This window comes from Anarrhichthys ocellatus, unplaced genomic scaffold, assembly GCF_004355925.1.
Source record: "Anarrhichthys ocellatus isolate YVR2014 unplaced genomic scaffold, GSC_Weel_1.0 scaffold39, whole genome shotgun sequence".
NCBI lineage: Eukaryota > Metazoa > Chordata > Actinopteri > Perciformes > Anarhichadidae > Anarrhichthys > Anarrhichthys ocellatus.
In genome coordinates, this window is record NW_022280069.1 from 3,790,229 (window position 1) to 3,812,406 (window position 22,178).

General features: G+C 42.4%; 3 protein-coding genes across 5 annotated transcripts; 1 reads left to right on the top strand and 2 right to left on the bottom strand.

Moving 5' to 3' along the window:
• Positions 1-688: 688 nt before the first annotated feature.
• LOC116394431 (uncharacterized) lies at positions 689-7,225 on the bottom strand. Of its 2 annotated transcripts, XM_031867508.1 has the most exons (11): positions 6,714-7,225; positions 5,817-6,182; positions 4,630-4,995; positions 3,970-4,323; positions 3,836-3,853; positions 3,383-3,446; positions 3,256-3,299; positions 2,877-3,027; positions 2,637-2,750; positions 2,031-2,098; positions 689-911 (listed from the first exon to the last, which is right to left on the bottom strand). In XM_031867508.1, exons 1-11 carry the CDS (start codon positions 7,092-7,094, stop codon positions 888-890), a joined length of 1,950 nt encoding a protein of 649 aa, XP_031723368.1. In that variant the 5' UTR covers positions 7,095-7,225; the 3' UTR covers positions 689-887. The 2 variants fall into 2 exon arrangements, with proteins under 2 accessions (XP_031723368.1, XP_031723369.1); XM_031867509.1 differs by lacking the exon at positions 4,630-4,995.
• A 1,712-nt stretch (positions 7,226-8,937) lies between these two features.
• mettl25b (methyltransferase like 25B) lies at positions 8,938-14,157 on the bottom strand. Of its 2 annotated transcripts, none has more exons than XM_031867436.1 (8): positions 13,787-14,157; positions 12,752-12,870; positions 12,209-12,425; positions 12,058-12,120; positions 11,413-11,550; positions 10,025-10,833; positions 9,411-9,595; positions 8,938-9,316 (listed from the first exon to the last, which is right to left on the bottom strand). In XM_031867436.1, the coding sequence occupies exons 1-8, from the start codon at positions 13,886-13,888 to the stop codon at positions 9,177-9,179; spliced, it is 1,773 nt and encodes a 590-aa protein (XP_031723296.1). In that variant the 5' UTR covers positions 13,889-14,157; the 3' UTR covers positions 8,938-9,176. The 2 variants fall into 2 exon arrangements, with proteins under 2 accessions (XP_031723296.1, XP_031723295.1); XM_031867435.1 differs by having other exon boundaries at positions 11,365-11,550.
• A 1,105-nt stretch (positions 14,158-15,262) lies between these two features.
• On the top strand, positions 15,263-20,020 carry isg20l2 (interferon stimulated exonuclease gene 20-like 2). The gene is made up of 4 exons (XM_031867476.1): positions 15,263-15,287; positions 16,310-17,096; positions 18,379-18,579; positions 19,563-20,020. Exons 2-4 carry the CDS (start codon positions 16,440-16,442, stop codon positions 19,674-19,676), a joined length of 972 nt encoding a protein of 323 aa, XP_031723336.1. The 5' UTR covers positions 15,263-15,287; positions 16,310-16,439; the 3' UTR covers positions 19,677-20,020.
• Positions 20,021-22,178: the final 2,158 nt, after the last annotated feature.

Sequence of the window (22,178 nt, forward strand, 5' to 3'; positions counted from 1 at the left end):
TCTTTCTTATGGTGGAGTCATGAACACTGACCTTAATTGAGGCAAGTGAGGCCTGCAGTTCTTTGGATGTTGTTCTGGGGTCTTTTGTGACCTCTTGGATGAGTCGTCACTGCGCTCTTGGGGTAATTTTGGTCGGCCGGCCACTCCTGGGAAGGTTCACCACTGTTCCATGTTTTCGCCATTTGTGGATAATGGCTCTCACTGTGGTTTGCCGGAGTCCCAAAGCTTTAGAAATGGCTTTGTAACCTTTTCCAGACTGATAGATCTCAATTACTTTGTTTCTCATTTGTTCCTGAATTTCTTTGGATCGCAGCATAATGTCTAGCTTTTGAGGATCTTTTGGTCTACCTCACTTTGTCAGGCAGGTCCTATTTAAGTGATTTCTTGATTGAGAACAGGTGTGGCAGTAATCAGGACTGGGTGTGGCTAGAGAAATTGAACTCAGCTTTTCAAAGATGTGATAAACCACAGTTAATTTATGTTTTAACAGGGGGGGGGGGCAATCACTTTTTCACACAGGGCCATGTAGGTTTGGATTTTTTTTCCCCTTAATAATAAAAACCTTCATTTAAAAACTGCATTTTGTGTTTACTTGTGTTATCTTTGTCTAATATTTAAATTTGTTTGATGATCTGAAACATTTAAGTGTGACAAACATGCAAAAAAATAAGAAATCAGGAAGGGGGCAAACACTTTTTCTGTATATGTGATCTGAACATACACAAGCACACACATAAAAACCTACTAAATATGAACTTCAGACATCGACGATAAATGTTCCTGAACTTTAAGAATGAGGATGATGAAGATGATCCTGAATAACCACATATGTGATCCTTACAGCTCTAAACACATTCACTTCTGATTTCTCTCCTCCGGTTTGATCTTCAGATTATCGCTGATGTCATGAACTGAAAAAAAATGAATTAATTTCACTTTAAATATGCAAATGTTAATTTTACACAAAAGTTCTTAATTAAATGAGAAAATATTTAGTAATTTAGTATTTAAGTCACAGAAGTGTAAAAATAGGCTTTAACTCGTAGTTTTTTCATATAGACGGTTTATTTATTGACTTATGAAACTACAGAAAAAACACTGGTTTTCATGCACTGATCAATTTAGAGACTTTGGGCTATTTCACTTCAATAATCTTTTTTCAGACTAGTGGAAAGAAAACATCCAAAATACACATTTATTTGTTTATTCTATTACTTTGTCTCTTTACGTCTGCAGATTTCTCCTAAATGCACCAACAGTTACCATTGCATAATGCCTCATTTGCATATTCAAACATAACACTTTAGAAAACTTGTAACAAAAAATAATTGTCTTAATGTCAGTAAGTATATAAACATATAGATGCTGCACAACATTCTGTATATATTTGTAGTATAAATATTTCATATTTTGGTGAAAGAGGTACTCGGATCCTTTAATTGAGTAAAAGTAGAAATACCACAGTGTAAAAATACTCCATCACAAGTGAAAGTCCTGAATATAAAATTGTACTTACTTCTGTAAAAGTACAGAAGTATTATCTGCTAAATGTCCTTAAAGTACGCATTATGCAGAATGGCTTCTTTCAAAGTGTTTTAATATATTCCGTTTTTTTTTTTATAACTAACAAATACAAGTGAGAGGATTTTAATGTAGTTCTTCAATGTGGACCCAGTTTGAGATACTTTGTGTACTACTGGGTAGATTAGAAGTATAGAACTGATCATGTTTTCTTTTATGTAAAAAGTAACCAACAGTTAGTAGCAAATAGATTTAGTGGAGTAAAGAGTACAATACTTCCCTGTGAGATGTAGAAGCATTAAGTAGCAGAAAATAGAAATACTCAAGTACTAGTATGTCATAGTCCTTTAAATGTATTATTTCTTTAATATCACTTCAAGGAAAATTTTATTTCTTTTCAGTAGTTAAGTGGTACTATTGTGTACTTGACATCTTTATCCTGTAGTACAGGTGAATAAACAGCATTCGAGACCATTTCTTACTGAATGTATGAAAACATTTGAACTCACCTGCTTGAAAGAGAAGCTGGCGACGTGGCAGTCACACGGCAAACTCAGCAGATGAGCCTGGAAACGCTCTGACACAGGAAGCAAATATTAACGTCACCAAAACATTTAAAACACTTGTGTAAATGTGCAGAATCTGCTGTATGAAGACATATAACAATAATTAACTCAAGAAGTCTCCTCGTGTTAATGTACAGTCATGAATGAATTCATCATGTTTGATGAAGAGAAACAAAACAGTAAAATCATAAAAGTTGATCAGATCAAATACTTAGTTCAGGAAAAAGATCGTCCTTTGGTTAAAATACCTAAGGAAGTGCTAAAGATAATGATGGATCGTTTGATGGATCGTTTGATGGATGGATGGATGGATGGATGAATAGATGATAGATGGATGGATGGATGAATAGATGGATGGATAGATGGATAGATGGATGGATGAATGGATGGGTGAGTGGATAGATGAATAGATGGATAAGTGGATGGATGGATAGATAGATGGATGAATAGATGGATGAATGGATGGATGGATGGATGATAGATGGATGAATAGATGGATAAGTGGATGGATGGATAGATGACAGATGGATGGATGGATGAATAGATTACCTTTGAGGATCTGAAGTTTCGTCAGGACGGCCACAAACTCATCGTAGTTGATCCCGTCTTTGGAGCGGTTCTCTTGCCACAGAACTCTGAAGGTTTTATCTTCTAAATCGAATTCTGCACGATGAAGACAATAACGGATGAAGAGAAAATCCACAAATGAAAGGAGACTGATTGAACTCGACGCTCCTTAAATAATGTTGAGGAAACATCTCGGCTGCTTCAAAGAACAAGACGTATTACCACGGAGAGACAGAGCCTTTTTCAATTGGGTTTGGGTGACGGAGGGTGGGGTCCTCGTCTCGTAGCTCTCCACATACTCCCTCCTGAGAACAGCCACGTAGGTCTCCAGTTTGAAGACCTCCACCACATTCAGGTCTCCGGTCTTGTCTGCCTGAAAGTGCTGGTTAAAGAGCTTAAAATGAACTGAAAGCATGTAACTCAACACCTTGTTGCTTCTATTACATGAAGAATCAAAAGGTCAAATATTTCATCCAGTGGATTCAGAACGAGTTTGGTACCTTCTAATGAGACATATGGTCCGCTTCCAGATGTGATTACTAAATATGTCTGTAAACACAGAGCAGATCAACAGAACCAGCAGTGAAGTTTCAAAGGATACGTCCATGAGAGTCAACAGCAGATGGGCTGTCTTGAGACTCAGCGCTAAATTGGGGAGTATAAAGAAAAAAACCTTTCTCATTCAGATGATGAGATAGCGTCGTTAAAATTAGAAGAAACAAACTGACTTTTGCCACGAACAGAGTAGCCCCCGGCGATCAGTTTAGCGAGAAGTCCTTCAGCATTTAACATCTGTTGGAAACAAGGACGCATAAAAGTCTGATGATGAATCGAGTTACTTGCCTGATACATGTTTTCATGCTGCAAATGAGCCAAAAAAGTTGTCTCTTATCTGTTGATAGCAATGTGCTTTCCTACGCGGTGACATAAGCGTGATGATGAAGCATTAACTTGTTAAATTTCACCATTTAGCTGCTAGCTAGTTAGCTAGCTAGGTTGCTAATTCCACCATGCTTTCATGCTATACTGGATACAGAGAATGAGCCAACAAAGTTGTCTCTTATGTGTTGATAGCAATGTGCTTTGCTTTGGATGAAGCGTTAACTTGTTACATTTCACCATTTTAGCGGCTAGTGGTATATTTTGAGAATCAACACTAATTTGTTTTTATAAACACTTACCTCAGGCCTGCTGTCTTCCTGTGAAAGACAAAGAACATGATGTCATGTGAAGATAGGTAAGCAGAGAGGAATCTGAGAGGAATCTGATCATTTCCATTAGTTAGCTTCTTCCAATTATCTTTTCCTTTTCTTACCGATATACATTTGTCTTCTGGGAACGAGTTACACTGCAGCTCATCTGGCCAGGAAACGCCAAAGCTCATCATCAAACTCTCACAGCCCTGTTTGGCCCTCTCGCAGAAAGACCTGCAGGGCCGCTGCACTTCCCCCGCTAAACACTTGGGGGCGTACACCATGCACACGAACAGGCGTATGTCCACCGAGCACATTGTTTGTACCAACGAGTTGAAAAAGGACATCTTCCCCACCGCTTCCCTTTGACTTGTGTGTCCCAGCAGATTTGGACTGATGGTCTGGTTGTAGGACAGGCCCTGGCACATCGGGATGGTGATGGGCTCACAGATCCCTCCGCTGCTGCCCACGCCGTACTGGAACAAGACACACGTGGACGCTGTCACTCGCAATCTAATTCCCATTGGACAGGCTTGTACTGCCTTTTTGTTTTTTAATCTTTTGTATTTCGGCGACATCTTTGGTGAAATACTGTAATTGCACAATGTTTGGACTGTGGGGCAAACTAAGCTAACAAATGTATTATTGTTAGTTTGACATTTGTAAATTTAGCAACAATCAAAAGTGGGCCATGAGTCACAAAATGTTAAGAAGACCTAGCGTAACATACAAAAGCAGCCTTTGTAGTAAACATTTTCATACTGGAGTCGAAACAGACGTACGTGTTCACAGGACTCCGTGGTCAACGCTTCACACTTGAGGGAATCCGGCCACTGGAAGCCAAACTTGTTCATCAGAGATTCACAGCCGGACCGCGCATGCTCGCAGACCGTTCTGCAAGGGAGTCGAGGTGTTCCTGACACGCACTCGGGAGTGTAGACGGAGCACAAGAAAGGCTTCAGATGAGTGGAGCACCCCACTTTTACAAGCGGACCGAACTGATGCACTTCCAGGCCTGCGTCCTCCTGAGTTTTGTGGCCCAGGATGTTGGGCAGAACGGTCTCGGTGTAAGGCAGGTCTCTGCAGAGAGGGACTGTGATTGTCTGACATGATGCGGTGGATGTTTGAATAACACCGAAGCCTTGAACCTGAAAGAACAGAAACACAAATCAGGGAATTCTGAATATCTTTTTGCTGCTTGCTCCTGCCCCTTCTGCTCGTAGCGCATTTTTAAAAAGTGGCTTTATGCTACGATGATTTGTCTTTTTGGAAAACTTGCAAGTTACTTTGTCTGTGTTAATGTCACACGAGAGGAGCTGGTTGACCCCATAGACTGTATATGAGTGGACGTAGTCATAGTGATGTCACTCATTGGTTTGTGGACTGATGTTTTGAAGCCTCTAGTTTAGTAATTTCGCTGTCGCCATCTTAGATTACGACCGTCGCCATCTTTTCTTTTTTGTAAACGATGAACCGAAGTTGCTATATTTGGACTGAGCAGGAGTGACATAGAGACGCCGTGTACGTCTCTGGTAGAGACCTGTCAATCACCGTGTAGCCATGCCCTAAAGCATCCCCTGCTTTATGGTCTGTGTGACTCTAAATGGACCATAATGTACTAAATGAACATCATGCTGTATTGAAGAAAACTTGAAATGAGAGATCGAGACCATAAACTCATGTTTACAATGTTTACTGAGGTAATAAATCAAGAGAGAAGTAGAGTCATTTTCTCATAGACTTCTATACAACCAGAGGAGTCAGCAGTGAGAATGGACTCAGGTGCCATTTTAGCTTTTTGCTAATATACCTGGTTTTAAAATTGTTGCTTTGTACGAGACACTTTGTAACTTGTTTTTCGAAATACGCTCAAATACATGTCATATTTTTTTTAACTCTTCACAACTAGTGGCTTCTGAGACATAAAGTCCTGATAAACATCTCAAAAGTCAGAGAAGAGCAGACTCACGTGTTCACAGGACTCCGTGGTAAACACCTCACACCTGAGGGCCTCTGGCCACTGTAAGCCGATCTTGTTCATCAGCGATTCGCAGCCGGACCTCGCCTGCTCGCATTGCGTTCTGCAGGGAGGTCGAGGGGTTCCCGACAAACACTTGGGAGTGTAGACGGAGCACAACAAAGGCTTCAGGTGGGTGGAGCACCCGACTTGTATAAGTGGTGCAAACACTTGTAGAGCCATTCCTGCCTCTTCCTGAGTCGCGTGGCCCAGGACGTTGGGCAGGACGGTCTCGGTGTAAGACAGGTCACTGCAGACGGGGACAGTGATTGTCTGGCAGGATGCAGGAGGTGTTTCAGGCACACTGGTGTCTTGACCCTGAAAGAAAATAAGCATAAATCGGTGATGTCCAAATTATCATTTCAGATGCCTCTGTTCTGTGACCTCAGCACTAACGCTGGAACCAGTGGTGGAAGAAGTATTGAGACCTTTTACTCCAAAAGTACTCATTACAAGTAAAAGTCCTGCATTCAAAATCCAACTCAATTTAAAGTGCATAAGTATGAGCAGCAAAATGAACTCAAAGAATCCAAAGTAGAAGTAGAATGACCTCTCTCAGTGTTTTATATATACAGTAGTCCTTCTACATTACTGTAATATTATTATTGATGCTTTTTATGTAAGCAGTATATCATCAACGTAGGGCTAATTTTAACTACGTAATATTCTGTTTCAGTATTTAGTTTAATACATGAGAATGCATCAATACTGTTTGTTCTTTTGTTTCACATTTTAAATCTTGACCTGGAAAGTAACAAAAGTTGTCAGATAAATGTTTCAAAGTTAAAAGTACAATATTTGCCTCTAAATTGTATCAAAGAGTTGATATCCTCATCAGTTGGTACTAACCTGCACACAGTTGGACTGTGGTAAAGTTTCACATCGGAGCCTCGTTGGCCAGAGCAGCCTCTTGGCCTTGAGGGCGGAGTCGCAGTCTGTCTTGACCTTCTCACAGAGAGCTCTGCACGGCTTCATCTGGCTGCTCTCCTCCGAGCCACACTCGGGCACGACGACCCGACACATGAGCACGGCCACGTTCGGTGAGCAAGCGGCCTCCACGATCTGCCCGGTCTCTCGCAGGTTGAAGCCCAGCACTCCGGTCGGATGCGCTGTCGTGGTGTAGCCCAAACCTTGACAAAAGCTGGATGTTACTGGCTTGCAATTAGCCCTGCTGTGTGCCCGCTGAGGAGACAGCAGCGAGCCCAAAACCACCAAGAACAAATGCTTCATGGCTCCTCAAGTGATCTCTAAAACTGCCCTGTGCTGTAACAAAGCTTTCGTAGGTTTTGTGTAGGAGGTGGAGTAGGAGTCCACGAATGGGGTCTCTACGAACAAGGCACTGATTTAGGACCACTGCTAAGGTCACATATCAATAAGATGCCGAACACACAATGAGCAACAAACTGGTCCCAGAGCAGCAGCAGCCCTATTCTGAGGATCAAGTCAACATCTGGTTGTGATTGTGTTTTTCTGTGTAACCTTGGGAGGGGGGGGGGGGGCTTTCTGTTGCACAAAGGCTGGCACAATAAACCTGACTTCTGGGAGGAAAGTATTTCAACACTTAATAGGAACGAGAAAGTAAAGTGTCAACATGTTGGGATTTTTCAAAAACAACTGTGAGTCCAGTTCCCTTGAGATTTGAGTTCCGTAATTAAAAATCGATGTTTTTCCGTAAACAGGATTAGTTGATTTCAGACTGACCTAATAAAACAGCAGTAGAGAAAGTGGTTGACTCTCTTGCTGAAAGATTCTTCAGTGCATTCCAGATAGGATCATTCTTCTTTTTAATTTAAGTACATACTGCAGCTACCCTCACAAAGGACGTACTGTTGCATGCAGAATGCATTCAATTGGGACCTCCTCATAACATTGCACCTTGTACTTTCAGCACCCTCTTGGTCATATATCTGCTGTGCAAAGGATTGTGGGTTAGAAAAGCATGCTGGCTTGCATACTGCAAAATGCGACCGGCTGCAGTAGGACATTCTGTTGGAGGTTTTTGACATTTGACACAATATTGTGACATACTGAATCCTTTTCTGGCATACTGAGTATGGTAGTAACTATTCTTATTTTCAGGTGATTAAAGTTACTGCAAGGAACTTTTATTTAGTGTTGATTCTGTTGGTCCCTGTGGACTAAAGTGGTAGTGTCTCTGACACCACTTCTCCCGTGCCTCCCTTCCCTCCAGCGGGTCCAGCAATACGTCCTGGGTCTCCAGCAGCGTGGTGTCGGTGTTGGCTCCCAGAGAGGAGAAGCTCTGCTCCTGGAGGATGACGAGGAGGAGGAGGAGACGCTGCTGCTGCCGGGAGCAGAGCTCTCCTTCTCCCTCCGGAGCTCCGACTGCAGGTCCAAGGCTGCAGGTGAAGCCGGATCTGGGTCTGTTTACTATACTATGTACTGGGACATACTAAGTGTTTTTCTGGCTTATTAAGTAGTATTTTCGTACGGGTATTGGAACGCCCAGCTTGTCTCCCTTTTCAAAGACCTCCGAGTCAAAAGACATTGCTTTGAGGACGCCTGGAGTCAAATATCAGAGACTTTTATAAAGATAAGAGATGAATGCATTTAATGACAGAAAGATCGAAGGTGTGTAGCAGAACAGCACTTTGGCAACCAACAAAGTATTCCTTATAAAACTAGCTGAAATGTATCAGTAATAACAATCAGTATTTTGGTATTGTTTGCTGTGTGGCTGTAGAGATGCTGATTCAGAACATCTGTTGGTCCGTCAATCCCAACACTTAATCCCCAATTTAAAAAAAACAAAATATTTGGTCCATACTGAAACTTGAATCCTCATAAATCATCACAAGTTAATGAAAACACTTTTGTACAGCGAGACGCTTTAGAGCTTCACAGTTCAGGCTCGTTCCCGTGTCATCATGAAGCTGCCAATCTGAAGGGTTCCACTGCAGGAAACAAGACGTGGGCTCCTTCAGGCAAAACAAATGAAAGAGGAGGAAGAAGCAGGGGATGCTTTAGGGCGGGGCTACACAGTGATTGACAGGTCTCTACCAGAGACGTATACGGCGTCTCTACGTCACTCCTCCTCAGTCCAAATATGGTCACTTCCTGTTCACTGGTTGCAAAAAAAACAAGATGGCGACGATCATAATCGAAGATGGCGACGGCGAAATCGCCGAACTTAAGGCTTCAAACCATCAGATCACAAACCAATGAGGGACATCACGATGACTACGTCCACTTCTTATATACAGTCTATTTGCAGGTCGCACCTCGCCGATCCTCTGGTGTGCTTCCAGCGTTAACGTTCATTGTGCTTTAAAAAAACGAGGCTAAAATCAAGACTTAGGGTTCCTTGTGTCGTTTAAAAATGCTGAGTTCATCCTCAAAGACTGACTGGTGAACTCGGGACTTCAGAGCCACCAGCACAAAGTTTCTTGGAGAGAAGTTCGGGTCAAAGAGAGGAACCAGCTGGCTGTCCACACCTGCAGCAGAGGAGGCTTCAGTTAGAGCTGGCGGGGAACAATTTAAAAATCAAAACCCAGATCGTTAGTCGTCAACAGTCATCCAGCGGCTCACCGTTCTCCTGCAGGTAGATCATCCTGTCCAGCAGCACCAGCGTCTCCACCACAGGAGCCAGCAGCAGCGCCAGGCTGAAGTAGACCACCACCCTGCCCTGCTGCTCCAACATGGACTCCACCCGCTCCAGGTCCAGAGGCAACCCGGGGGGCAGGCCAACCCGAGCCAGACCCAGACGGGCGTACCTGATATGGGGACGTGGATGGAGACAGAGGAGGGCATTAACATTGACAAAGCCTTTATTGCACGGCTTTGTTGAATACTCGATTCTGATTGGTCAATTACGGACTAATTGCTTAAGATCTATTTAAACACAGCCATGCATATATATCTTGTAAACGAGCTTAGTAATAGTGTTTGATTTAAATTCAAACCAGATTTATTTTTACTTTAGAAGGTACGATCTAAACTTTGTTCATATTAATTCTCATTATTATGAAACCAAGATCTTCCTCATTAATAGAGTTTTGGTTTAATTTAATCTTAAGTGAAGACTTTTTGGGGTTTGCATTCTTGGACAGCTTAGGACTTTTGGTTATTGCCTCTTCTGAGCAGCCCAGTACAACCAGTTGAACCCTTAGACCTGTTGACTGGCAGCTGTGGTGCTCACTCACTCTGTAAATGGCAGTAAGTGGGCTTTCTTTATGGTCTGGATTCCCGCCCTCCGCAGATCCGGTCTCGTATCCGCGATGAAGGTCTCCAGCGTGGCCCGGTAACAGTGCGTCCTCAGCGCCTCGCCTCCCTCCCGGAGCCTCCGAGAATAGTCCTCAACAGCGTGACACGCCCCCTCCCTCGCCTTATAGGACAGCCGATGTCCCGGCAGCCCCCCCACCCAGGAGCTCATCGGGTAGCCAAACTCTGAGGGGTCGGCGTCCTGGTCTGGTGGCTGTGTAGCTGGTACCAGACCCGGAGGGTTGGGGTTTTCTTTGGTCGTGATTTTCATGTAGCAGCACGCCACGGAGGTGATGGCGCGCACATGTGGGCAGTTGACGAAGTGGCGGAGGAGGGTGGCGCTGAGGTCACCGCAGGCGTGGAGACCGGTGAGGACGAAGTCCGGATGGCCTCGCTCAGGACCTGCACCCTCCTGACGGACACTCTGGACACACGAGCAGCAGTTTGCAGCAGATGACGCCCCCTCAGACTCGCTCTTTCTGAACTGGTGTTGCGATGTCGATTCATATTCCGGTGAGTCCGTGGAACCACGACGCCATGAAGTCTGGACCGCATGAGAACAGGGAGGGTCAACCTGCTCAGAGGCCCGCGGTCTCTTTTTGCTGGGTCCAGGTGGAGTCGGGGAACGTTCGTTGACACATTGTGCAGCACTCAGCTGCTTGATGAAGACCTCCCATGATGCCTTGGGGTTTACCCAACCGGCCACGTGGCGGGGAGACGACCGTGATACTGGGACCAGAGAGGAGCAGTTCTAGGAGGAAGAAAGATGTTTACAATACCCAAAAGCTTGAATGTTTAGAACCTTTCAGGGAAGAAATGTGAAGCTTAAAAAAGTGATTTTGACAATTTAAAGTTACTACGAGGAACTTTGATTTAGTGTTGATTCTGTTGGTCCCTGTGGACTAAAGTGGTAGTGTCTCTGAGCACCAGACTCTCTTTAGAAAACCTCTCATTCTACTGCAGCAGGGTCTGGCAGTCTGCCCCTCTCAGTCCTGCTTCTGGAGGCCCTGCTGGAGTCTGAGCTGAAGGAGTTTCTGGTGAACCTGCATGATTTCATCTGGTTTCACCAGAATCCGACCCGGTGGCTCCGATGACGAGCATCAAGGATAACTCTATAGAAACAGACCATCTTCTCTCTGATGGTCTCTTTACTGATGAAGGTCAGATAGAGGATCAGGACTAAACTGAGACTGGTTCATATAGAGGATCAGGACTAAACAGACCTGGTCCAGGACCAGTTAAAAGTTCCTCACAGTAACTTTAATGCTCTTTGAAAACCAACCTTTGTTAATGGACTGATAGCGTGTAATGACTTCAGCGAAGCACCGACCTTTTTCTGCGCCTCCTTCTCCAAGGCACACAGTAACTGTCCGTCAAACTTGGACGCCGTGGCAACCAGGGTGCCATCAGCCTCAATTGCGGTCACAGACAGTCCGAGCCCGAAGGACAGGAAACGGGTCAGGTGACCCTGTTTGGAGCAGAGCGGAGGGAAATGTTTCATGTGTGATGATTTTTTAAGTGTTACTCATGTGACGTGCACGGGATCACATGACCTAAAGCAGACATCTCTTCTTCTTCTGTTCTATTAAAAACACACCAACTGTGTCACATGTTGCTTTGTCACCATGAACACTCACACTGTAGTTTATTCTGTAGCACCAAATGTGGATTAATCCGCCACTGAAAATAGTACCCAACAAATGCACCATTTCCTCCTGTTTTGTTTGATAAACATAACACTGAGTTGCTGTTTTTAGGAAATGACTGGGCTATTTTTTAAACATGAAACTTACATATTTGTGTGTTTTTAAAAAAGTATTAAGTCTTATGAAATTTGCTGACAGAATAATCTGCTATCCACCTTACTAAATTAAGTTTTAGTTGTTTAACTTAACCACAAGCTCTCTCTGCAGTGTTGACTATGCACAAATACTGTAGAATAATAATAATAATAATAATATGGACAGAATAATACCTGTCCAGAGCCAACATCCACCACCTTGTTGCAGTCAGTCTGGTCACAAAGCTCTTTCACCAGCTTGGATAAAAGAAAAGAAACAGATTCAGAGAAACAGGTCAATTTAAACCTTAAAAAAAGTGACAGTCGCCAATAAACAATCCCGTACCGAGCCCAGCTTGCGGATCTCGTGCTGTTTCTTGGGTTTGACGTGTTTCCTGAATATGTGTCCCAGCAGTGAGCTCTGACTCTGGTTGTCCAGGAACTCCTCGGGCTTCACCGAGCCGACCGCGCCGCCTCGCTCCCGCCTGCACTCTCTGGGAAACGCCAGAGCATGAGCGGTGGCACGAAACGCCAGGAGGGACAGAGGCCACACCGAAGGATATCTGGAACGACCAAAAACAAGCTTACGGTTAATCATCATGGAGATCACGAGGCTGGCAGGATGTTATATCCTTCTCACTGTCAACAAATCCCACAAAGGGTCCATGCTGCTAAACAAGAAACTAATTCCATTAACAGAAAGCAATCAGGCTGCTATGAGAACTAATAGGCAGAGTGTGCGCATACTAATATGAGGCTACGTGTTCCTGTCAAGTGTTGGTATAATGTTGCTGTTTTGTGCTTCAGCTCCTTGTTTCATTTAGATTTTTTTCTAACCTTACTTTTGGTGTAAGACTTTGTAAATAGCCTGATTAAAACCCAGCAGTACCTCCTGTCTCCATGCGTAGCATCCAGTAACAGGTCTGCAACCTGTCGATACGTCAAATCCTGCAGCACAGGCTGCCACGTGTTGGGTAAAGACTGCCAGTGATTTTTAGAGAAGAACTCCTGTGGGGGGAAATAACAATGTGCCAGTTGTTATTGAAACTACAGAGAATGGGATATGAATCCATTTTTTTCTAAATTGTGGATAAAATAACTATTAGTTATTTAAACCAGACAGCTGGAGAACCCTTCCCATACTCACGAATATACATGATTTATTTCAGTTAATAACGGCTGATTCAGCTGATCTACTGGAGTTCAAACAGACTGATGGTAGGGATGAAAACATGCAGTGGTGGAGGAAGTACTGAAGTAAAAGTACCTATAAAGTAAATGTATTTAAAGTAGTGAAAGCAGTGATTGATCAGTAAAAGGTTTGATATCTGATGTTTCTGTTGCATGTTAACTCCTTTATATCCTGTTGTCTAGTTTAATCTACATCAAAGCATCATATTCTATAAGATCATCATATGTGTGTAGCGTCTCTGTCCTGTGAGAACCACGTATCTTTAAAAACAGCCTGTTTCCAGCTATGTGATGATGCTTTTTCCAGCTGATCCAAGAGGCTTTTTAAACAGTTCATTAAGAAGTAGGAGGATTTTTTTGTCAACACATTCAGCATTTCATCAGTTTATCACAAACATTCAGCATCAACACATCTGAAGATACACGGTTTTCATTGGACAGGAAGGGGATGAAAATCTGGCTTGTGAGAAGTTAGACAAATGTAGTGGAGTAGTATAACAAAGTAAACAATACCTTTATTTTTTTTTTTACTTGTGAAAATGTACTTAGTTACTCATACGCATGTGATTGGTGGACACACAATCTAACTCCAAAATCTACACAATCAAGGATGCAATATATGCAACAGTAGTGTGTTCTAAGGTGCCTATGGCAACCTTTTTGTTTACAACTCATAGCTAAAGCTAAACTGGAAAAGGCTGCAAACTGTGACAAGTCAGTTATCGATACGCACAATTATGTAGGAGTCGGACACGTGGCTGTACTGAGACAGGAACGTGGTGAGACTTTTCGCCAGCTCTCTCTGTTGTTCTGCTGGAAAGCTTGACGTAAACATCTCCACATCTTGGGCTGCTGGGAAGTTTAGCTAAAACAGCTCGCTAAGCTAACAGACATTTGGTTTTGAAGGCGAGCTAATGCTAATATAGTTTTGTTTTTAACGCTGCGTTATTTCTGCTAGTTAAGACAAAGTCGAGCGGAACTTAACATCTTGAAATTATAAAGCAAATTCTGCGTCTTTCCATTTCGACAAATGCTTGTTGTTGTTAGCCACTAGCAAGCTAACCTTAGCATAGCTGTAACATGTTCACGATGTAGAATGCGTTCTTCTTCTTCTTCTTCTTCTTCAGTTTAATGGCGGACTACAAACCAACGTTTAAGGTGCATACCGCCACCAACTGTACCGGAGTGTGTAACATCGTGACTTTATGACAATTGTCATTTAAACGCAATAATAATGTTGTTATTAATAAATAAAATAAAGGAAGACTTCATATAGAAGTTATATTGTGGACATTAAACCCCTTCCATTCATAAATGTACATGAAGCCCTTTTAACTGAACTTGTTTGTTTGTCTCCTCTCCTCTCTGCGCTGTGTTCACTTCCTGAAGTTCAGTCAAAGTTTCTCTGATTTGTTGTCACATGACTGTTGGTCTCAGATGGATCAATCATGACTTCATAGTTTCACTGAGGAGCTCACAACTTAATGTTGTTACACAATCTGGTTAAAGTAAACGCTTTATTTCTGGCAAGATTTTAAATGAGAACATGTAGAATCAAATGTTTCTGATTAAATAATACGTACTATACTAGACATGTCTCACCTGTAGTGGAGCTAGAAATCTAAAGTTTGCCCTGAGGGTGGCGCTAGAGGAAAGGTCTCATCCTCTGTCCTTACTGGCTCTCTATGTTAATATAATTATTATATATATATATATATATATATATATATATATATATATATATATATACTTACATGTTCTTATATACTGTGTGTCTTTATTAGTTATTGGTATTATTAGTTACTATTATCAAGTACAGTGATGATAACTGTGTATTTATCAGTTATTGGTTATTATTCGTGACTAATATTAAGTACAGTGATGATAACTGTGTCCCTGGTGGGAGGGACTAAGACGCAAGGAAAGGACGCAAGTGAGGGAAACGGGGATGCAATTAATATACTTGGGATGTACCCCCAGAAGGCATTGTCAAGCCGGAAGAAGCGCGAGGTCCAAAATGTTTCAATATCTGAGACTAACTAATATTATTAAGAAAATATGAGCCAGTTGTTTTGTTTTTTGTTTTGTTTATTATTCATTCTCTTTGGTTTTTATCCTGATACACACTCCATACCAGTTGGTGGCGGTAATGTACCAATTCATTGTTTGTCAACCGCCGGTATACCTCAAAAAAAGAAGAAGAAGAAGAAAGAAGGTACACTTGTGTGCAGCAGGTCGGCTTCTCTATTTCACAAAGTTATTTTCTGATAGAGAACCCATCGCTATCGAGCTACGTATATGTCCACAAACACACGAAGAAGAATTTTGCCGTTGAGAGACATTCATATCTAGAAAAAATGAACCGTTGAGTTGGCATAGTAACCACGGCTGGCGGTTAGCGAGCTAACGGCTAACTGGCGGTTAACGTGAACAACCGCTAATGTCTAAAGCGTTTAGTCGGAACTAGTTAGCTTTTATGACATTTACGAGCTAATTTAAGACATTGGTTTTGCATTTGTCTTGTTTGTACGTGGTTCTGTGTCATCAGCCTGTAAATCACTTGCAAACTAATGTGGAAAAAGAAGCAAAGTTTTTTTTCATGCCACTTAAAGTTAATTCATTAATCTTAGGTTCTAACTAGTTAACTACTCAAGTAATAATAATAGTATAATATAATAGAATGAAAATGTATTTATGTTATATCATTTATTATTAATAATATATCAAATATATATATATATATATATAATAGTAATTATTATTATCATATAATAGTACTGTATTTGAGTACAAATACGACTGAATTTCCTTTGTGTTGCATAACGACAATAAATGATCCTCGAATACTTTTACTTTTCCTACTTTACTTTAAGTATTTTATTTATTTAGCTATTAATACTTACGTACGTTTACTTAAGTACGGTGTTGAATGCAGGACTTTTATTTGTAGTTATCGTTACTTTTACTTCAGTGAATCCACTGGTTAGAACCACACATTTTAATAATGAGAACCCTCTTGTAGTAGAAAGATGCTTTTCACCCTCATTGACCTCTCATACTTAACACCATTATTTAATAAGATAAAAAGTCTAAATTCTATGAACAATTTAAGATATAGTGATGTGATATGATGCGTTCAAGTGCCTCTCTTGAATTCTTGCTTTTAGTTTGAAGGTCTCTGGTTATAATATTGAACTTATACATTGAAGTCCTGCAAATTAAGACAGAGTTTGATAACGTTTTTCTTTTCTCGCAGGATGGTCCATTTAAACTGGTGTCAGCTGATACAAAACGGGACTACAAAGGGTGAAGACCGGTTGAGGAGGTCAGCATAAGCACATCTGCCCCGAGAGAACATTGCTTCTGACCTCTGAACCTCCGTAACCATGTCGGACATTACGCTCAACGTGAGCTACGCTGGTGGCTCTGCACGGAGGAGGCCTCAAAGAGGAACCCGGGGGAGATACAATAGGTTTCACAATAGGATGCATGCTATCGGGCAGAGGGGCCTCCTGGAAGGTAACGATACACACAACCACAGAGAGAGACAGCCCGGACCTTACCCACCTCCACGCCAAAATGGCGCTTTTACGCACGGCGCAGGTTTACCGCATCCAAGCGGCACAGCCGGCGCTTCCCACTTTAGCCACAAGGCTTCGACGTCCACACAACACCTGCCTTCCAGGACTGCGAGCAACAGAGGCTGCCGTGGAAAGCCAAAGGAGCCGGTGCAGAGAAAACCGGCAACCACCGCCCACCGGCCCTCAGCGTCGTGCAGCCATAAACCCGCCGCTGCCGCCGCACAGACTTCAGCAGGAATCCCCACAAAGTACCTCGCTCTTGACTGTGAGATGGTGGGTACGGGGCCCAAGGGGAGCATCAGCCAGCTGGCCCGCTGCAGTCTGGTGTCCTACGACGGAGACGTGGTTTACGATAAATTCATCAACCCCTCCGTGCCCGTCACCGACTACCGCACCCGGTGGAGCGGCATCCGGCGCAGTGACCTCGTCAACGCCACGCCGTACTCTGAGGCCAGGAAGGAGGTGAGGAAATCATTCTATTATCCAAGTGTGTTTTCACTGTTCCCTCTGTCACCTTTACCACTGAAGGAACACATCGGAATGTAACCACACATGTAGCCGTTTGTTTTTCGATTAATTTATTTCTCATTTCGTGCCTAACAATGAAAATGTGTACATATGGTGTATGTTGTACATATTTTTGCAGTATAATTTGCAGTATAATTTTCCATCCAACTCAAAGATGGTGGAATACTTTGCCTCCTAATAATTTGTTTGTCATGTTGACGGATTAGAAAAACGTTTCACCCCACAATCAAAAGACGTTATTTGCGGCAACCTCCGGTTCTGCCGAGTGAAACAAATTCAGTGTCTTAAAACTGCATTCTCTCTAGTGTCCACCAGGGGGCGACTCCTCTGGTTGTATAGAAGTCTATGAGAAAATGACTCTACTTCTCTCTTGATTTATTACCTCAGTAAACATTGTAAACATGAGTTTATGGTCTCAATCTCTAGTTTCAAGTCTTCTTCAATACAGCATGATGTTCATTTAGTACATTATGGTCCATTTAGAGTCAAACAGACCATAAAGCAGGGGATGCTTTAGGGCGGGGCTACACGGTGATTGACAGGTTAGTTTTATGTCCATTGAGTGGAAACGTGCTTGTTGCTCGTCTATAAAACTTTGCACATTGTAACATTACAGAGACATTATATTTGTTTTCATATAAATTAATTTGACCAACATGTCGACTTTGTAAAGTCAGTACCAAAAGAAGTGTGTGTCATTAATGTGAATGTTTGTGTTTCTCTTCCTGTTTGACCTTGCATCTCCGTTTTTGTCTTGTGGGACGAACGTCTTCATGTTTTATTCAGAATTGTTCCGCATTAAGATACAAAGCACACGAGTTTAGTATCACATGTTAATATTTGAGATGCATATCAGCACTTCAGTGTTGTCCACTGTCAAATTATTAAGTTCCACTTTGAATGCAGCTATGGTGAAACGTTCTGGATAACCAGTGATTTGATTTGATTTGATTTGTTTTGTTTCATGTTTTTAATTTATTTAATTACATTTTTAATTTAATGTCATTTAAAGTTTTTGTTTGTGTTTGAATTCTCCATTCACACTGAATAGATCAGATTGCTTCCTGCGTGTCAACAGTCTGTTTACTATGAAAAATAATTAAAACTGTGCGTTTTCCAAAACCTAAAACTGTCCTTTGAATAGAATGTCCACCTGTCACAGTCAAACAGTAGCTGTCTGTCTTTCACCGTTCATCTCTTCTGACTTCTTCTGCAGATCCTGAGGCTGCTCATGGGGAAGGTGGTGATCGGCCACGCCATCCACAACGACTTCAAGGTCCTCGGTTACTCTCACCCGTTCATCCTGACCAGAGACACGTGTCGAATCCCGCTGCTCAACCAGAAGGCCGGCTTCGCCGCCACCGAGTGCGCCTCGCTGAAGAGACTCACCAAGGCCATCTTCAACCGGGACATCCAGGTAAGGAGTCCGCTCCATACACATGCAGCTCGGCAAAGGTAACATGTCGCTCTCATGTCTGAATAAACCTGCAAGTCACTTTAATGTAAACAAGTGTGAATGCTGCTGCAGTCATGTAAAGGCCACAGCAACACCAGGTTTAATACATGCAAAGATTAAATACACGTTCTAAAATGAGATGCAACTTCATTCATCCAGGGGGGAATTGTTGCACTACAAAATATGAAAGAGTCCAAATAACAACAAAATATAAACAATGAAAGTTATCAATAAGTTAAACTGAATGTTACAGGTTAACTGTACCACAGATATGTGAGTGGCATATAGAAAGAAAACATCCAAATAGACGTTTAGGTCTTGATTTTACGACTTTGTCTAATTGCATCTTTGCATTAGATAATGCCTCATTTGCATACTTTAACATGACATTTCATAAAAGTTGTAGTACAAAAAAATAATTGAGGTAAACAAAACATTTTTACATTTTTCGCAGACGGTAATCGATGCTTTCAACACACGTAGAACAGCCTCGATAGCATTGTTGTCATTATTAGGCCATGGCTCCAGCGCACAGCTGACAACCCCTTTAGTCCCGCCCCTGTCCCTGATTGGCTAATCGTGAGTCCCTCCCGCTGCCCTCATTGGTCGATGACCTTTTTATCGAGAAACCGCTGTTTCATGTCACGATGCCGGACTAATCGGTCGACTAGAGCTCGGTGGAGTGGGCGGATTCAAAGGTTCAGCAGCACTTCCATACACCAAACCTCCAGGTTTCATTCCTATCTTTACTTTGAAGGTTATCAGGAGTTATCAGGACGGGGTTGGCAGGAATTCCTAAAAAAAAGAACGAAAGAAGTGGCTAAAATCAGCTTTACTCATGCCGGAGTGAATAGTAGATGACTGAGATAAACTGCATCTTAAAGGAGCCTCGTAGAGTTGTGAGCAAGTGTTTAAAACCAGATCCCTTTCTCTTGTGTCCTCAGACCGGGAGGAAGGGTCACTCTTCTGTGGAGGACGCCAGAGCCACCATGGAGCTTTACAAAGTGGTGGAGGAGGAGTGGGAGAGGAAACTGGCCTCCAAGTCGCAGGCCTGCTAGTGCCAAGGTGGAGAAGAGACAACGAGGACAATAAACTGGGTTTAAATTGACGTTTTGTGGTTTCGGAGCGACCGATCTTCTCTCTTCTGCTGTCCTGTTGACAGGAGAATGAAGAAACCCAGAACACTTCATCATGGGAGGAGAGCATAACGAGTGTTGGGGTCAGACATGTAGCTTTGACCCTTCGGTTCCAGCGGTTCTTTCTCAGGGTTTGCGTCGTGTTTATAAAGGTGCTTCTGCCACGAGGGGGCAGTCATGTCTTAATCCCAGCAACAAAACTGCATCATGAATGATGACGCATCATGTTTAAATTAAATCAGCTGTCAATTTAAAGGCCACTAAAAGAGATCTTTTATGGATAACAAATAGTTATTCTATTTCATCCTTTACAGTCACACGTTTGAATGTTTCATTCATTCATTATCCGAACCGCTTATCCTGTTCAGGGTCGCAGGGCGCCGATCCCAGCTGACATTGGGCGAAGGCAGGGTACACCCTGGACAGGTCGCCAGTTCATCACAGGGCACATATAGAGACAGACAAACATTCACACTCACACCTACGGGCAATTTCGAGTCTCCAAATAACCTGAGCTGCATGTCTTTGGACTGTGGGAGGAAGCCGGAGAACCCAGAGGGAACCCACGCTGCAACAGGGAGAACATGCAAACTCCACACAGAAGGACCACCCGGGATCGGGGATCGAACCCGGGCCCCTCTTGCTGTGAGGTGATAGTGCTAGCCACTACACCACCGTGCAGCCACGTTTGAATGTTTTATTTAATGTAAATATTTGAAACAGAATGTGAGAAAAACCCAGAATAGATTTCTAGAAAGAAGGCAGTATTACGCAAAGTAGTACCTCAACAAAACATGATTAAATATTCCCATAAAGCCCACAGGACACATGGTAACCTCTGTGGTAGCTTCGTCCCTGACGTTCCTCATAAACTCCTCATGAGACTTTTACTTGACTCACCCAGCATCCAGTTGTCCTTCTGACCTCCACTTCATGTAAAACTGCTGTTTTTTGAAAGATGGATGTGCAGTTTCCTTCAGAGTTCGTGCAGTTTCCTATGCAACGGGGTGGAGTTCAGTCGTCCGCTGTAGATTCAGTTCGGTGCTTCGCTCCAATAAATCACTACCACACCATCATTTTGAGCTCGTAGCGTCGTCTGAAGCCGCATTTTACACCGAGAGTCAGAAGTGAGGGGTGATCCTGTCTAAATGGACACAAGCGTTGAGCATTAACTCTTATTCAGCCCCACTGTTCATGCCATCCTCACGTCAGAGGGACGACACACTCAGAGGCCAGTTAATCGTACCGAGAGGTCTTTCTAACACATTTATATCAGCACCTCTCGACATTGTAACCTTCATGGCGGTGGGTTTCATCAGTTTCTCTCTGTTTGTCTAATAAACTGGCGACTGAAATCAGCAGGGATTTAAAGTTTAAATGTCTATTTTCTAGTTTATGACAAATCTGAATGTCTCAGCAGAGTGAAATGAACAGTGAGCGTTTGGGCAGTTTATCCACATTAATAATGACATTTTTAATGCAAATGTCTTCTGATTTAAGGTGAAAGATGTTACATAAAAATGAGTATCATCAAAGTCCAAAAACAAGATTATTTAACTGACTTCATCAGCATTGTTGCTGATATTTTGCTACAACAGATTTAGCTTGTTGACGTTGAAACTCTTTACTTTCTTTGATTGTTTCTTTTAAAGTCAGTTTAAGACTATTTTATTTTGTCAATGTTCTTGCACAACTTTAACAGTTGAAAAAGTAAAGAAGAGTTTTATAGAAACAAGACTCTTAGTTTACTGCAGCTGTGAGGATTTACTCAGGTACAGTGTTGCTTTGAGCTAAATGCTAACGTCGGAATGCTAATTTGATTACAATGACAATGCTAACATGCTGATAATTAGCAGTGATGATCCCAGTTAATGTGTTAGCATGCTAACATTTGCACTAAACTCAAAGAACAGCTGAGGAATGTTGTTCGTTCTGCAGGTATTTGGTCATGAATCAGAAGTTGAGATGTTTCACGAGATGAGTGAAGACTTTGACCTGCTGGTGGCGCTACAGGCAGAGTCAGAAGTTGTTAGGATTCATCCTCTGAGGACCGTGAATGTCTGCAACATTTCACAGCAACTCCTCCAATAGTTGTTGAGGTATTTTGGAAGAAAGCGGTGGACGGACAGACCGTTAGCGAGGCTGAAGTTCGTATAGGAAACATTTAAGAATCCCTCTTTTTGTCATCTGCCACTGCGCGTCTCAATCTCCAGAGCAGATGTTCAACTTTCTATTGACAGAACAGACTAAGATCAAATGTTTGACTTGACTTGTGTTATTTTCCCGCTCTGTCCAGGTCCAACCTCTCTTTCTCCTCAGGCTTTGTTTCCCTCCTCAGACAGCACACTGCAGTAAATATACCGTTGTACATATAGTACTTATAGTACATATATATATATATATATATATATATATATATATATA